This window comes from Cavia porcellus, unplaced genomic scaffold (assembly GCF_034190915.1).
Source record: "Cavia porcellus strain 051 isolate PalLab524CR breed Dunkin Hartley unplaced genomic scaffold, mCavPor4.1 scaffold_2, whole genome shotgun sequence".
In the NCBI taxonomy this organism is placed as follows: domain Eukaryota; kingdom Metazoa; phylum Chordata; class Mammalia; order Rodentia; family Caviidae; genus Cavia; species Cavia porcellus.
This window is the reverse complement of record NW_026947485.1, coordinates 50440817-50458204: the sequence shown is the minus strand read 5'-3', so window position 1 is coordinate 50458204 and position 17388 is coordinate 50440817. Positions and strand designations below refer to the sequence as shown.

Genomic DNA, 17388 nt, shown 5'->3' with positions numbered 1-17388 from the left:
TCATTTTCCTTTCTAACTCAGGGGTGGTGAAGTCCCTTAGCAGTAAAGGGATTTCCCTAGATTGTGATGCCTTTGCAGATCTGGGCTGATGAGGTAGCTGCTAAAAATGATGATCACTCCTGGGCTGTCTTATGGTCCATTTGCCTTGCAGCATTCTCCAGAAGCAGAAGAAATACCCCAGGAGCAGAGGAAAATCTTCCATGTAGGAATATTTTGAAAGGCTGGGAGGCTGAGGCAGGAGGATTGTAATTCAAGCCCAACCTGGGCAACTAAATGACTTAGTGAGACACTATTAAAATTTTTAAAAAGTTCTGCGGATGTAGCTTAGTATGAAGGCCCTGCATTCAATCTCCATTACTGTAAGAAAAAAAAAAAAAAAGACTATACTGAAGGCATAGTAGTGGCAATGTGAACAAATAGCTATTGATAGCTTTAAGCTTCTGCTTTAGAGATTGTTGACACTGCTTTGCCAGGTCTTAAATTGAATCCAGGATGAGGTTTTTATGCAATTACTATTGTATGCTGTGTACACTTCAGGGAGAAGCAGCACTAGGTAAAGGGCCAGGAGCTTTGCAGAGTAACTGTGAATGTAGACTGCTTGGTGGTTTGTTTCTTGGCACTAAGGAGACAATTACCTTAATGCTCTCCTCTGAGCAATGTTCTGATAGCCTGTTATGAAAATGCATGGTATAAGGCTGCCCCTGAGGAAATTTCGTTGGGGACCTCAGGATTCCTATGTGGGAGACTGAAATTATGCATTTGCTCTCATGGTAGAAGAGAAATAGAAACAGCCTCCCCTCCCCAAAAATCTACATTTTCTCCATGAAGGAAAAGTCAACTGAAAAAATTTACAAAGGAATTAAAATCATTTGGCAAATACTGCTTTCTTGTATACTGATGTGCTTAAAAATAGAGATGTATTTTACTAGCTGTCACTGGTCGTTCTGATCTCAGAAATTGAAACCAGCAGTGAGTTTGTTGTAGCACCTGTCTCATTCTTCCCTTTTGTTCCTGCAACCATATCCATCCAGGAGCTTTCTCCTGTGGTTCTTGCTTAACTTGAAGCTGCTGTCCCTCTGCCGGCTCAGCACAAGCTGTTTCATCTCACTCCCATCCAATGACAAGAACTGAACCTGTCTTTCAGGTAGCATTTTAATTGATACATGTATCTACGGATTATCCAAATAACTGATTCTGGGGATAAGGGTGAAAGAAAGACTTGGGGAAACTTGATTAAAAGGGCTCTTAGGGTGTGAGAAGCAGCAAATAAATGTCAAGCTGTGTTAGTTAAGAAGCAGCTTGTCTCGGCTCTAGAACATAGAATGAGAGAGATGCTGTGGGTTCTACATGCCTAGGGATCCTGTAGAAAATGAGAAGGAACTGAGGCTCATTTAGCCTAAGAAGCTGTAATCTGCTAAGATGGGCAAGGAGATTTTCTGAGTGCTCTACCTGCCCTGGATGGGGGCCCAGGGTGAGGGAGATGGCCTGCATACAATATAAGGAAGGAGAAGAGGCTTGTTTTCTCCTTTTTGCTTTGGCTGTTGCCTTGAAATGTTGCCTCTGTGCTATGCTAGCCTGTCTTGGAGCCAGCTGATTATGGACTGAAACTTTCTATAAACAGTGAGCTAAATAAATGTTTCCTTCCTTTATTTTGGGTGTCCAGTGTTTTGTCCCACCAATGAGAGAAAAGTAACTAAAACAAGACCTAAGTGTGAAGCATCCAGGAATAGCTAGCTCAGGTCACCTTGCGAATAAATAAAGATAGAATGAACTCTGGAAATTAAATTTACTCTGCATTGCCCCAACATCACTCTGTCTCTCATAAAGGTGTTGCCTAGGAAAATGGATAGTGCATCAGTTCATATTTTCACTTTTGACAGACCCAGGGGCTGGGTAAGCAGGGGGCAAAGCAAAGAGAAGAAAAAGGAAAGGAAAAGAAGAACAGAGAAAAGTGAGAGGTAGACATAGAGATGATAACAACCTTCTGAGAAAGGCTATTTTTTTCCTTTTCCATTTGGCCATGGCTTAGGTCAAGTTTGGCCAGTCTAGAGCATGAACCATTCCTGCCACAGTTTATAATTATATTTTATTTGTGTGATCATTTGTTTTTTCCCTAGCTTACAAACATCATACGTCAAGTGATCATATTTGTGTTTTCATGTACTCATATATTTTGCATATCTAATTCCACGGTAAATAGTTACAGAGTATTTGTTGACTGCACAGAAGATCCAGTGAGTGAAGAAATGACATCAGAATTATCTGGAGAGCTTTTTAAAAATGATGCATTCTGAGCACCACCTCAGCATCTTCACAGAAGGAAGCCAGGTGACAGGTGCTATCACAGCATGAGTTGGCAGGGTTGGGATCAGTGACTCTGGCCAGCTTCTTCCTATTATCAGGGCCTCTGTAACTTCTCTCAAGGATAGTGACCTTCCCCACTGAGCCACAGTAATTAATGCTACAGTGAAAAATCTCATCCAGTGAATATACAGACACTGAGTGGGGCAGACAGATCCTTAGTTTTTTGTTGTTGTTGTTGTTGTTGTTGGCTTTTTTTTTCTTCCTTTCTGTTTGTTTTTATTTTGTTTTGAGACAAAGTCTTGCTCTGTAATTCAGGTACCCTTAAACTCACTTGGCAACACATGGCTAAGAATGGGGGGGCCTGAATACCTTTTCTTCACACAGCCCCACAAGTGTTTACGGAAACAGGTGGCTAAGGAGGGACTAACTGTGACACAGGGGGCAGGAGACTGTTCGGGGCATATTAAGTATTTCTAAATAAAACATAAGCTAGAGTTGTTTTGTTTTTGCTTTTTAATTTATGCCTGTTATGAGGAATTGAAGGAATGATGCAAGGGCATAAAGGAAAGATGTACTGTACATAATACTCAAGAATTCAAAAGGAGACTAAAACAGTGTACAGATATCACTGCACATTCCAATTGCCTTGGTTTTTCTCATAAGTTCACATGATCTCTTTTGCTGAAAAACTGCCACTAGATACGCTTATTTTAAAAAGAAAAAAGAATAAAAACGGGGCAGAATTTCAAAACAAGATAATAGGTGATTAGCAATGGTTAATACATTGTACATTGTTGACTTCAAAGTAGTTGCTCAGATTACAAAATACAGGCAGGAAAAGTTGATCAAACAATGTAAGCACAAATTATGCTTTTCGATGAACTAATAGAGAATAGTAGTATAATTACCTATTATATATGTATATGTATTATTTTCCCTTCTTTTTTTTCTCCTTTTACCCATTCCAGTTGTTCATTTGCAGTTTCTTCTCCTTTCGCTTGCACAATATCTATTAAAAACTTTGGATCTTATTTACTCTTTCAATTTTTTACACTTGGGAGACAATATGATGTTTATACATGCAAGTCTGTTTTATTTCATTTATGAGTATGGTCTCAAGTTGCATCCATTTGCCTATAAAAGCCTTGAGTTTATGTTTCTTTACCGCTGAGTAGTATTCTATTGTGTAAAAATAGCACATCTTTTTTTATCCATTGCTCAGTTGATGGGCATTTGGGTTGTTTCCAAGATTTATCTATTACAAGTTATGCTGCTATAAACACATGAGTGCACACATATTGTTGTGGTGTGATGTCTTCAGTTCTTCTTGGAAAATACCCAGAAGGAGAATAGCTGGGTTGAATGGGATCTCCAGTCCTAGCTTTTTGAGGAATTGCCACACTGATTTCCAGTGTTTACATGAGTCCACACTCTCACCAACAATGGAGTAGGGTTCCTTTTTCACCACAGTCCTTCTAGCGCTTGTTATTGGTTGATTTCTTGATGATAACTATTCTTTCTGCAGTGAGATGAAATCTGTGTTGTTTTAATTTGAATTTCTCAAATGATCAATGATGTTGAACATTTTTTCATATATTTATTTGCCATTTGTATTTCTTCATTTGACAAGTGCATATTCATCTCAGATGCCCATTTTTGGATTGGGTCTTTGAATTTGGGGGCCCTGATTTTTTTCAATTCTTTATATGTTTTAGATAAAGGTTCTTTGTCTGAGGGACAGTTGGCTAAAATTTTTTCTCATTCTATGGGTTGTCCTTTCACTCTTTTGGTGATTTCTTTTGATGTGCAAAATCTTTTTAATCAGATGAAATCCATGTTTGATTTTAGTATATGGTGATAGACACATGGATAATTTTAGTCTTCAGCATGTGGAAACCAAGTTTTTCCAGTACCATTTATTAAAGAGACTATCTTTTTTCCAGTAAACATGTTTGGCCTCTTTGTCAAAGAAAGAGTGGCTGAGTGTGTTTGTAGTTGTGTCTGCATCTTTCAGTCTGTTCCACTGATCCTCAGGTCTGGTGTTTTTTTTTTTTTTTCTTTTACCAGTGCCATATTGATTTTGTCACAGTAGCTTTGTAATATAATTTCAAGTCAGGGATTGTAATGCTTCCTGCTTTCTTACCCAGAACTAGGTGTCTTCTGTTTCCAGATGTATTTGAGGAATGTTTTCTCTAGATCTGTGTGATATGCTAACAGTATTTTGATTGGGATTGCATTAAATCTGTAAAATAGTTTTTGGAGTACGGTCATTTTCATAATGTTCATTCTTCTTACCCCTGAACAAGGGATATCTTTCCATTTTCTGGTATCCTTCTTGATACCTTTTTCCAGAGTGCTGTGGTTTTCAATGTATAGATCTTTTATTTCCTTTGTTGGATTGATAAGTATTTCATTTTTTTTTTGGATGCTATTATGAAGGGTGTGGTTTCCCTAATTTCTCTCTCAGTGAGTTTGTTGTTGTGTGTAGGAAGACTATTGAATTTTGATGTTGATTTTCTATCCAGCTAAGTGACTGAATTCGGTTTTTAATTCTAGAAGTCTTTTGGTGGAGTTTTTGGGGTCTCATGTAGAGTAAACGTCATTTGTGAATAATGATAGTTTAACTTCTCTTCCTATTGTTATTCCTTTTATTTCTGTCTTTTCTCTAATTGCTCTGGCTAATGCTTTCAGAGCTATACTGAATCAGAATGGTGATAGTGGGCATCTTTATTTTGTTCCTGATTTTAGGGCGAATGCTTTTTTATTGTCCATTTGGCTGTTGGTTTGTCTTAGATAGCTTTTATCAGATTGAAGTAGAGAACATCTATTCCAGTTTTTCAGTAGGGTTTTCATCGTGATAAGTGTTGGGATTTATTAAAAGCTGTTTCTGTATCTATTGAGATGATTATGTGATTTTTATCTTTGGCTCTGTTGATGTGGTGTGTTACATTTATTGATTTGCATATGTTAAAAACATCCTTGCATTCCTAGGATAAATCCCACTTGGTCATGATATATAATCTTCTTGATGATTTGCTGCATTCTATTTGCTGGTATTTTATTGAGAATTTTTGCATCAATGTTCTTTATAGAGATTGACTTATAGTTCTCCTTTTTGGTTGGGCTGTTTTCTGATTTTGGTATTAGGCTAATACTTGCCTCCAAGAATGCATTAGGGAGAATTGCTTCCTTTTCAATTTCATTAAAGAGTTTGAGGAGTATTGCCATTAAATCTTCTCTAAATTTCTTACAGAATTGAGCCATGAATGCATCAGGACCTGTGCTTTTCTTTGTCAGTAAATTTTAAACTACATTTTTAGTTTTATTAAATGATATTGAGTTATTCAGAAGTTTTGTATTTTCTTGATTCAGCTTTGGTAATTCATATGTTTCTAAGAATCTGTCCATTTCTTCTGTTTTTCATCCAATATGAGTAAAGTTTTTTGAAGCAGGTATTGATGATCTTTGAATTTCCACAAAATCTACAGTGATTTCAACCTTTTCATTCCTCATTGCATGAATCTAAGTTTTTTCTGCCCCTTTTAAAATAAGGTTGGCTAGAAGTTTATCAATTTTGTTTATTCTTTCAAAGAAATAACTCTTTGATTCATTAAGTCTTTGTATTGTTTTCTTAGTCTTAATTGCATCAATTTTTGCTTTGATCTTTAAAATTATATAAATTATAGTTTTGGTCTTGACTTGCTCTTCTTTTTCTAGAAGCTTGAGGTACAGTATTAGGCTGTTTTCCTGATGTGAGAATTGATTGCTATTAATTTCTCACTGAAGACTACTTTCATTGCATCCTACAGATTCTGGTATATTATATTTGTATTTTTGTTTGATTGTAGATGTTTTTTAATTTCTTCTTTAATTTCATCTTTGACTCATTGGTGATTTAGGATGATGTTATTTAATTTCAATGTGTTTTTGAATTTTTGTGGTTTTTTTCACCATTAATTTCCAGTTTCATTGTACTATGATACAGATAACATATATGGAACAATTTCATTTCCTTTCCATTTGCTTAAGGATGTTCTATGGATTAGTATATGATCTGTTTTAGAGAATGTACCATGTGCAGGTGAGAAGAAAGTGTATTCTGATGTTGATAGTGGAATATTCTGTAAATGTCTCTTAAGTCCATTTATTCAAATGGGTGATTCAGTTCTGCCATTTCTTTGCTAATTTTTTTTTTGTCTAGTTGATCTATCTCTTTATGACAATGAGGTATTAAACTTTCTCATTACAGTTGTCTTATTGCTTATTTGATTTTTCATGTCTGTTAATATTTGTCTTATATAGTTGGGTGCTCTCATATTTGGTGCATATATACTTATGATTGTTGTCTCTTCCTCTTGAATTTTTCCCTTTCCAAGTATGTAGTGATCATCTTTATCATTTGATCATTTTTGGTTTGATGTTCACTTGTTTGAAACATAATAGCTACTCCTTTTTTCTGGGTTCCTGTTGCATGGAATGCTGTTTTCCATTCTTGATTTTTCAATCTGTATGTTTCTTTTTTAAATGTGTTTCTTCTATATACCATACTGTTTCTTGATTCATTCACCAATCTGTTTCTTTTAATTGGTGAATTGAGGCCATTTACATAGAAAGTTGTAACTAATATGTATTCATTTATCTTTGTTGTGTTAGTTTCCTTTTGTTGGTTCCCTACTTTTCCCTTCTGTTTAATTGCTTGCCCTACATGGTAGTTTCTTTCTGATGTTGTTTCTGGAATTGTCATCATTTTTACGTCTATCTAGAAAGTCTTTTAATACTCTTTGTAAGATTAGTTTGGTGGCCCTACAATTCTTTAGTTCTTTGTCATAGAAGTCTTATTTCTCCATTAATTTTGAAATATAGTTTTCCAGGATATATCAGTCTGGGATGGAAGTTGGTTTCTTTCAGGGCTTGAAATACCTCACTCCAAGATCTTCTTTGCTTGAAGGTTTGCATTGAGAAGTCAGTCATGATTCTAATGGGCTATCCTTGTATCTGTTTCTTTTCTCTGATAACTTTTAATATTCTGTTTTTGAGCTGAATTTTGTTGATCTTGATTATTATATGTCTGGGTGTAGATTTATTTTGGTTATCGCTGTTTGGAATTCTGTATACCTCACCTATATGTCAGATTCTGTTCCCACACTTGGAAAATTTTCTGCAATCACTTCTATAAATAGTTTTTTTTAAATGTCATTTGTGTTGATTCCTGCTTTTTTTCATTGACACTTATCAGTCTTATATTATTTTTCTTTGCATTTTCTTGGAGCTGTTGAATTGTGACTTCACAGTCCCTTATTATTTTTAGAGATCTTTCTGCTTGTGATTGCTAGCCACAATTCTGTCTTCAGGGTCTGGAGGGCTATCTGTAATTTCATTCAAGTGATTTTGCAAGCTTTCAATGGAATTTTTAATTTCCTGGATATCTCTTTGAATATATTTCATGCATTGTTTCTTTCCTACATTGTCTATTCAAGGTTTCCATCATTTTTCTATGCTGCTGTGTTTTTTTTATCTATGCCTTCTCTAGCTATGTATTGTTGTCATTTCTTGTTTTACTTAAGAGATTATTTCTGATCTGATTTCCTCAGTAGCTTCATGGATTTGTTTCTTTACTTCGCTTGCTATCTTTTCAGGTATTTCAGATGTGTGTCTTCCTATTTATTCTATATTGATGTGTCCTATACTTGTTCTGGGAGGAGAGGGGGCCTGAGATTGCATTTTTCTTTTTGTCATATCATTTCCTTTTTGAGAAAAAATGTTTTAAGTTTTTCTTTCTGTGATGATCCTTGTGAGGTTTTATAGTAGGTAGCTATATCGCTAGTGTCAAGGCCTCTCTAGGAAAAGTCTGTTCTTCAGGGATGTCTGCTGTGTGTAAGAGACTCCTCAGTTTGTGTCTTTGCCAGGATCCTACCTTCCAAATTAATTGATAGTGGGATGTTGGTTTCTGTTTGCTATATCACTAGTCCTTTGGTGTTGAGCTGTGGTGAGGTTATTACCCTAGAACCTCCCAGTATTATTATAGAAGTGAGAACAACTGATTAAAACAGATATGACATCCTAGTTAAAATAGTACAGTTAGCAATAATAAGAGCATCAAGCACAAGTTAGATTCTGACAAAGTTTGATAACTATTGATTTTGTATTTTAGACCACAGGAGTGAAATCTATAGATACATAATGGATTTGATCATAAATTAGGAGGTTGTATGTAAAGTGTTTACCCTTGGTAGAGTGGTTTGACCCTGTGGTGGGAAAATTTAGGGAGTATTTTGTATAAAACAAAGATAAGTGGAAAATAGATAGAAGCATGACTGTAGGATGAAGGATGCTCATGCAAAGTTTGGGAAACTAGAGAAGTGAGTAGAAAAGAAAGAACGAAGTATTTGTGGGATTATCTGAACTTGGTCTGTGGCTTTGGGGGATGGAATTTGTTTTATGTGGCTGTATTTCTTCTTAGCCATTTAGAAAAGAGAGAAAAAGAAACAGAAGAAAGAAATCAAAGTAAAGAAGATAGAGAAAAAGGAGAGGAAAAATAAAAAGAAAAAAGTGAAAAAAAGGAAAAGAACATAAGAGAAAAACAAAAATAAATCAAAATTAAATTAAATTAAATTAAATTAAGTTAAATTAAAAGAAATAAATAGAGGGCTGCCTTACCAACCTGGTTCTGTCCCATGGGTCTTGGTTCCTAAGCACATCATTGGTTTGCCTAAGTTACCAACTGTTGCTTCATATTTCAGTCATTTTAATCGTACTAGTCTCACTTGTCCATTAATACTTCGTCAGGGTCCTACTCTGTGACTGGGTTCCACCAGTCACCAACTCCTGTGGAGTAGGGGAGGGGGCCAGTCACCTAAAGTTTTCCTTTGGGGACAATTGGTGAGTTCTGGATTCTTCCCAGGCTGACTTTCCTAGGAATATTGATATGAACCAACCCTAGGCTTGTATTGTTACTGTTGCTTCAGATTTTTTAGGCTTCTAGGCCCACCTGTGCATCGTGTGTGCCCCAGCCAGGGCCTTACTGTGTCAATAAGGATCTTGCAGACCCATCTGGGCCCGCTGGGTTGAGGTAGGGGTCACCAGTGATCTTGTAGGCCCGCTGGTGTTCCCTGGATCTCTAGATATGTTTTTGAAGACTTGCAAGTGTCATTTTGGTGGTCTTTTCATCTGGGATTAGATTGCCAGAAAGTGTTGTATTTCCTTTTCAATTTCTACCTTAACTGTATCCATCCTCCTGTGATATCATCTATTTTGCTTAATAGCTAATTTCAGGTTTTGGCATCTTTTTTGCATTTTCCGTGGATTTAATAGAATTGATGTAGAATTACTAATTTTTATGTATGGGAATCTTGAAACATTTTGGAGTACAGTATAGAGTGTAGGGAAAACCCTTTCTCAGGAAGAGAAGTGTTTTATATGTAGAACATATAAACCAGAAGGCATGCTATATAGGAAGATTCAACTTTATAGTCTTTAAGATGGAGTCAAAGGCCTTGATTATATAATTTTGCCAACTCTTACTCTCTTTTTGTGGGTAAAGATAAACTATACCTTAGACCACCTGCAAAGAAGCATCTCTGCCCTCCTCCTGTGCTCCTTGGTTACCCTCTCTGCTTCTGTGGAGTAGTAATGAGGTGGCCACTGAGCGTTGGTAATGGGCCCAAGGCACACAACTGTTTTACATGCCCTGGAGATAGCTCCTGCATTTTCTGCTCTGCAAACATTAGCTCCAAACCATTCCTCAACCTTCATATTCTTGTTCTGTTTATACTTCACTTATTCCCAGAAAATAAACCGTGTTTGTATCTTTTCAGAGATCACTGTCACCCAAATTTTTCCCCTTTGTTTGCTGCCTTCCCTGTGAAGCACCTCTTTTGCAAACTAAAATTTCTCTCTTGATTGTTTTGTCCTTTTCTTTTTTCTTGTTTTATAGCAAGAAAATGTTTCCCTTTCAAGGTAGAATAATATGAGATGAGTGTGCTTCCTGGCCCTATGACATCATGCTTCTTGATCATTTGTATTCTTTTTCATTTTTAGTTTTTCTCTTTCCACTGAATTCTTTGCACTTTCATCCCTGTCCCCCTTCAGTACTAGACATCAGATTCAGAGTCTCTGCACTGATCTGCAATCTAATGCTTTTAAAATTTTTAGATAGAGTCTTGCTAAATTGCCCAGGCTGGTCTTGACCTTGTGATTCTCCTGAGTCAGATTTCCATGTAGCTGGGAATATGGGTATTTGCCACATCCAGCTATTTTTTTTAATAAAAAACAAAATAAATACAAAATGTTTATGATTCTACTGTTTATTTAGACAATATTGCATTATATCCACTAGGTCAACCTTACCCATCCATTGAGTCTTCCAATATGTCTATTGAGTGTGTAGTCGTCCTGCTCCTCCTCGTCCCCCATCCAACATCAATGACATGCTTATGCTGATTTTGTATGTCAGGAAATTGAACCCCAGAGAGGAAGAGAACCAACCATGGTCACATAACCCCGATTCATAGTTTAAAGAATTTTTGCTTTTAAACTAGATGCTAGGGTCTCTGCTGACTTAATGCTAAATCCAGATGATGCCTTTTAGGTCTCCTCTTACTTGATCTGTATATTTCTCACAGTATACCATGACTAACTTGGAAAAAAGCTCTATAGGAGTTAAGGTTTTAAAACTAAAGAATTCGTGTGTGTGTACATCATTTCGTTGTTAGGGAATGAACCCAGAACCTTGCACATAATAGACAGCTGTTATATCTCTGATCCACATCCTACTCCATAAATTTATACTCTGTGTTTATAGGTTTTGGTTATCTAGCAGATCAGAAACTTTTGTTCTCCTGTTCCAGGCTCATGAAGCTATCGGCAAGAGGTTCTTTTAAAGTCTAGTTGTTGATGAGAGGTTTCCTGTTTATACTAGGGAAAAGAATTCAAAGTGACACCAAATTTAAGTGCTCTAATATATCTGCCTGTTTGGGTCTGTGCAGCTTATGAAAAATACTTTGGTGCACTAATTCAAAATCTGATCTGTTTTGGGTTAAGAATAAAATTGTTATATTGAAGTTTCAGAAGTCTTCATGTTTCCCCTTTCTTCTTTTCTAGTTATTCACTCATTACATATTAGGACATTTTTTGTATTAGTGTTGTACACAGCAGGGGCTGTACCTCTGATGTGATATGACAGGCCTGTGAGACCCCTGACACACAAACACAAATAACTGAGTCTCTTCTGAGATCTATTATTCCTGTATTAGCGATACTACATAGAAGGTCTAGCTTCTATTAAAATGGCAAATGTTCAATTAACGTAAGTCATTTGTTCCTTCAGATGAATTATCTGAGCACATTTGATAGACTACTTATGGACTGATTTTATAACTAAGAAAGCACAGAGGGACAATGTTAGGAGACACTGAAAGGGAAATGATAGGCTGCATCTGTCTGTGTTTATTTACACGAAGCCAGGGCATTATAAAAAGAGGTCTCACAAGATGATGGTAGAGAGCAGGCTAAGTGGGTAATTAGCTTAGTGATTTGGTCAGGTCACTGACCTGATGGATAGTCTTGATGGATAGTAATTTTTCTCCTCTGTAAATGGATTCTGTAGTCTTTTAAGGTTCCTTTTAGTGCTTGCATTCTATGATTCTGCCAGAGAAACTAAGAAATCTGAAGAATCTTAAGGTATTTTTGTGTGATGGGTATAGGCATGCCAGGAACAACCTGTGCGGGCATTGTGGATATGTGGCATGGACTTTTAGTTACAGGAACTATGTTTTGTAGCCCTAGAACATAGCTCATGACTGGTTAGGGACACTTCTGTGTGACAGAATGAATTAACTAAAGCCTGGCAGGTACCCCAGTAGCACAACCTAAAAAGCAGAACAAAGACTTGGGGTGAGGAAAACCCTTTCCCACTAGTGACTGGGAGTCATGCCTGTTCTGTGACCAGTGATCTGGATTCTTTGGTGTCTTCCGCCTCTTTTAATAGTGTCAAATCCATGAATTTCTTGAGGACTTTCTTGAGTAATAAGCATCATTTGTCACAGTGATTCTTATGGATTTCCACTAACAGCCTACGAGTAGAAAAGATGCTCTACAAACACAGACTGTGGAGTAGCAAAAGCTGTCTCACAGCACTATGTGAGGTCTGCTACTACCGGGAACCATACACATCACTGACGTAATAAATAGAAGCTTTTGACAACCAGCTGAGTGTCAGAAAAAGTATTTTTTTTAAGGTTGGTGTGAAAGCAGAGGGCCCCTGATAAATAATCTGATTCCCACTTTGCAGGCAAGAAATTGGAGTCCAAATAGATTAAATAACTTACCTGGATAGACTGTTCTGTACTCATAGTTTTATAAATTTACCATTTTTAAGCTTTCTTCCCTTTTGCAACAAAACTTCTTATTCTGAATGTTACAATAAGTCTTGTGCTTTCTTAACTTTCATACTACAGTGTCACTGCTCTGTCCAGAGAAATTACTTGAGTATTTTAGTGTGAAAATGTATATAGTTCAAAGGAGTAACTCTCTGGAATTAAATAAGTGTACTGTCATTGTATTGGAAACATTTGATTTGACCAATACTTTCTTTTGGTATTCACAGATATTCTTTATGTCTTTTTAGAAAGTTTTGGTAGAACAAAAGACAGAAAATGCCAGTTTTTACATGATAGCCCAAAGTCTATTTGAGAGTATTGAAATGCTGCTTTTATGAAATAAATAGGGATAATAGTAATTAATTTTGCTCTACTGTATTTTATCGAAATGTACTATAGGTATCCTGTGAGACTCTGAGATGTTTTCAATTTTAAAATTTCTTCTGTGGAATTATTTATGAGCACTTAAGAAGCAAATCCCCAATCAGAGAAGGAGATGGAGACGAGGAGAGGATTTGGGAGAGAGTAACTCTGAACAGTGGTGAGAAGGTGGTCAGTGTAGAGGCAGAGGGTGATAGGCAAGAAAGGCGTGGCCAGGCCACCCCTCAGTGTTACATCATTTGCCTAGTACACACAAGGCCCTGGGTTCAATCACTAGTACCACAAAATCAAAAGAAGGGTTTGGGGATATCATTTGCTTTCCATTGCCTGGGAAGTCCTGACTTCAATCTGATCACATGAACATCAATATTCTTGTCTTTTATTAATAAAAATCAATTTTTTCTCTTTTGGAATTCATTGTTCATAGAGATTGGTAAGTGTGTGAATTAAGAAACATTAATGGTGTACCAAAGACATTGCTATGTTTCAGCAAGTAAATGCAAGAAATGATCTCATGTTTTCTTTCTTTTGTCTCTGTCTCTGTCTCTCTTCTGAAATGAGAGTCTCACTCTGTTGCCCAGGCAGGCCTTCGATTCCTAGGCTCAAGTGATCCTCCTGTTTCAGTCTCCTGAGTAGCTGGCACTAAAGTCATACATCACAGTGCCTGATTGTCTCTTTTTCTTTTGATCAGTAAAACAAGCATTTCTCTAAGGAAGTCTTACTTTTTTTTAAAGGATTTTTTCTTTGAAATATTGTATGTAATAATATAAAATGCCAAGAATTGGAACATTTCCCCTAAATTGTACTTTGTGATTATTTTGTTTTTGTTTTTAGACAGGATCTTGTTTGTTATGTAGTTCAGGCTGGCCTTGAACATATTATATAGTCCAAGCTGACCTAAGACAGTAATCATTTACCTCAGTCTCCTAAGAGCTCCAGGTGTGCATTTGGAAAAATGGCTTAATCATATGCATTTCTGGATCTGCCTTTTAGCTAAGGTGATTTTGTTATTTGACTATTAGGACAAAAATAGAGAACAGATTTTGATAATTTTTGTATCCATGATTGTAGTTGTAGATGCTTTTTGAAAATCAATCTTTAGCAGAGAAAACAACTTTAAGAACTTATAAATATTATTGTTAGAATAAGTTATCTTTGAAAAGTGGACAGAAATAAACATAAAACACTTTGTAATAATGTGTAAAGAAATCATAAATGATGATACATGTCATAAACACATTTGCTGTTTTTCTATTCCAGATATTTGAATGGTGGTATTTCCGCAAATACGGAACATCCTTCATTGAACAAGTGTCAGTAAGCCACTTGCGCCCCCTACTGGGAGGGGTTGACAACAACTCCAACAATTCTAACTCCAGTAATGGGGATTCAGATTCCAACAGGCAAAGTGTCTCAGGTATGGAAATTTTCTTACAAAATTACAAACATAAAGCAGTAAGAAAATAGTTAAGTCTCTGAATGTTTTGACAAGTCTGTATCAGAAAAGTAAGATATAAACATCTCAGCGAAAGAAAATATTCACAGTTAATTTTACTGTTTTTTTTTTTCCTGTTTGATGTGGCTCACAATCATTTAGCTCAATATTTCCAACCTGAAATGGCCTTATTATTGCTAGTGTCTTAGATTTCAGAGAATGGATACATTTTCTTCCATAGTAATTGAGAATCTTGTATCTTAACTACATTTGATTATATTATTCACCTACTTAAGCTCCCATTGCATTAAAGGTAAAACCCACATTCCAGATTCCATAATACAGAATGGGGTGCTTCGAACCTATCTTACCAACCTTAGGTTTTGTCATAGTCTGGTCCCTTGCTTGTGTCCAGCATAAAGCCACTTTTCACTTCTTGTATATGCCATGTTTCTCATGGCCCTATGCCTAGAAATGCTCTTTCTTGTTGTTGTTTTGTTTTCCTGTGTTTGTTTATCTGTCACTGCCCAAATCACTGTCATTGTCTGATACTTTTATCTATAGGTTGTAACTTTTCTCTTATTTTATTGATTCTTAGTATTTTTACCTTTACCAACACTTATCAAATTGCATTGTAACCTTTAAGGTATGGATATATCATAACATGTCTAGCATCTTGTGGTGTCTATCTTTGAAATTCAGTGAGCAGATGAGTGCACAGAACACCTGTATATTCTCTGTTTATAAAACAAGAGGAAAAATATAATTTCCTGGCTCAATGTCTTCATCAATTTAGTAAAAATTTTCTAAGTTCTTATTATGAACTCTGCTTTGTACTGGTTTCTATGAATATTGTGAATAAAGAAAAATCAAAACTCCTTGTCCTGGTTAGTTTAAATCTTTTTCTTACTCTTCATAATAACACACATTTATACTCAGGCCAGATTATAAATAACAAGGTGCATTATGCATAATTTTGTTCCTGGTGTTGATTGATCTTTTAAGAGACCTTTGCCAGACAGACATAGGGTAGTACCAGCCTTCTGTCTCTTGGCACACATTTGTTTCATAGCATACTTAAGAGTTGGTTTTTGGTAACACGCTTGTTTGGAGCTTTGTAAACACATTTACCATATGAAAAAAGAGAAAACACAACCGGGAAAACAAAATATTACTTTAAACAGTGATTCTTAAATGTGGCTCACTATTCTTGTGTGAAAAATCAGTCGTTGAGTTGTCATCACATAAGCAGTTGTGGATAATTGTTACCACTTTGTATCTACTGTGAAGGTTCCACAGTAGATAGTTAATGTGTTATCTGATTCAAATTGCTATATTCTTTAAATGACTCAGAACATTGTAGATAATGAACAATAAAAAAACAGAAAGCATTCTTATATAAGGGCATTCTTTATAGTGAAGATACTTACATTTAATTAAAATCCTACTTTCTTCCTAACTTAAATTTCTTGACATAACAGTGCAATAAAAAGATACATAATTTAATAAAATAAGAAAAATCATATTATTATTATTACTGTTAGTTTGCTCTTATTCATGGTAGGTGCCATGGTTAAGGATATTCTTTATAAAAGGTGATGTGTACCCTTTAAAAAATATGTATTCATCCAAACATATACTTGTTGTCCCAGCTAGTTGTGGGGCTAAGAGGGGAGCATCACTTACACTCACCCAACCTGAGCAGCATAGCAAAACCCAGTACCATGCAAAAAAAGACAAAAAAATAAAAATATGATAATAACCATGAAAATTCTATTATATTTGTATAAAGTATTTACCTTGCTAGAACTGAACTTCTGAGTATTTTTGTTAATTAAATTCCATTAGTGTTTATTGGTTACTACTACTATGCATTCCATATTTCCTTTCATTTCTTGTATAGTGGATAAAGCATTTATAGTCTGATTTCATAAAATTATTAAATAATTACCTTTAGAAAAATGGAAATTACCTTGTCTAAGTATATTTCGGGCTCATTCTGCCAACTTAGTCCTTACATTTGGGCTTTACATGTGGTTCAGTTCCATGTACGCTAGTATGGAAATACCAGATACCATGGAAACCACTTCCTATTTCTCTCTTGTATTTATTTTTGAATAAGAAAAATAACTATAAAATACATTATACACATTTATCTCTATTTCTAATACTTCCCATTTCATAATCTGGTTTCAACTACACATAATGGAAGAAGATCCAAAACAGGTTAATCAATGTAGTTCTTTGAAATAGAACTGAATTTGTTTTAAAATTTCTTATTCCTTTGTCTCAGGTATTTTTTCACTGCTGGATCAAAATACCTAACAGCTTCACAAGGAGGAAAGTTTTATTTCAGCTAACTGTAGAGGTTTTAGTCTATAGTCATCCAGTTCCAAGGCAGAGCAGCATGACAGAGAAGAAACTTCATTCAGGAAAGGTAGAAAGCAGCAAAACAGTGAGCCTCCCTTTTCATTCCCTTTGTATGCATCCAGGGTACAAGCCCATTGGTTGTTGGCTGCAAGTCTATTGATTGGTGTCACTCACACCCAGGGTGGGGCTTCTTTTTTCAGTAAATCCATTCAGCCCCATCCAGACGGTGCTAAAACTATCAGTAGACTAATGCATTTATCACACACTTAATCCAGCCACTGCCAGAAGCCTTACCTGTGAGCACATGAGGCTTTGAGGGGACAGCTATGTATCAGCCATCACACCTTCATAATAAAAAATGACTGTCACATTAACAGCAGAAGTGTGAGCCAGATTTTCTGGGAGGACCATAAGACACATCTTTTCTGAATCTCTCATGAAATATAATATGGCTAAAAACCTTCATGGACATTACAAAGGTAGCTTAATAATGTTGTTGATTTCAAAGATCATCTTAAAATT

At 35.8% G+C, this 17388-nt stretch overlaps 1 protein-coding gene across 11 annotated transcripts in view; it reads left to right on the top strand.

The window, feature by feature from the left end:
• St7 (suppression of tumorigenicity 7) overlaps positions 1 to 17388 on the top strand; it is a 276254-nt gene that overhangs the window by 140598 nt on the left and 118268 nt on the right. For all 11 annotated transcript variants that reach the window (XM_063241742.1, XM_023567295.1, XM_063241726.1 and 8 more), the window contains one exon: positions 14322 to 14478. In XM_063241742.1, the coding sequence (XP_063097812.1) occupies positions 14322 to 14478 (157 nt within the window). The remainder of the gene's footprint in view (positions 1 to 14321; positions 14479 to 17388) is intronic.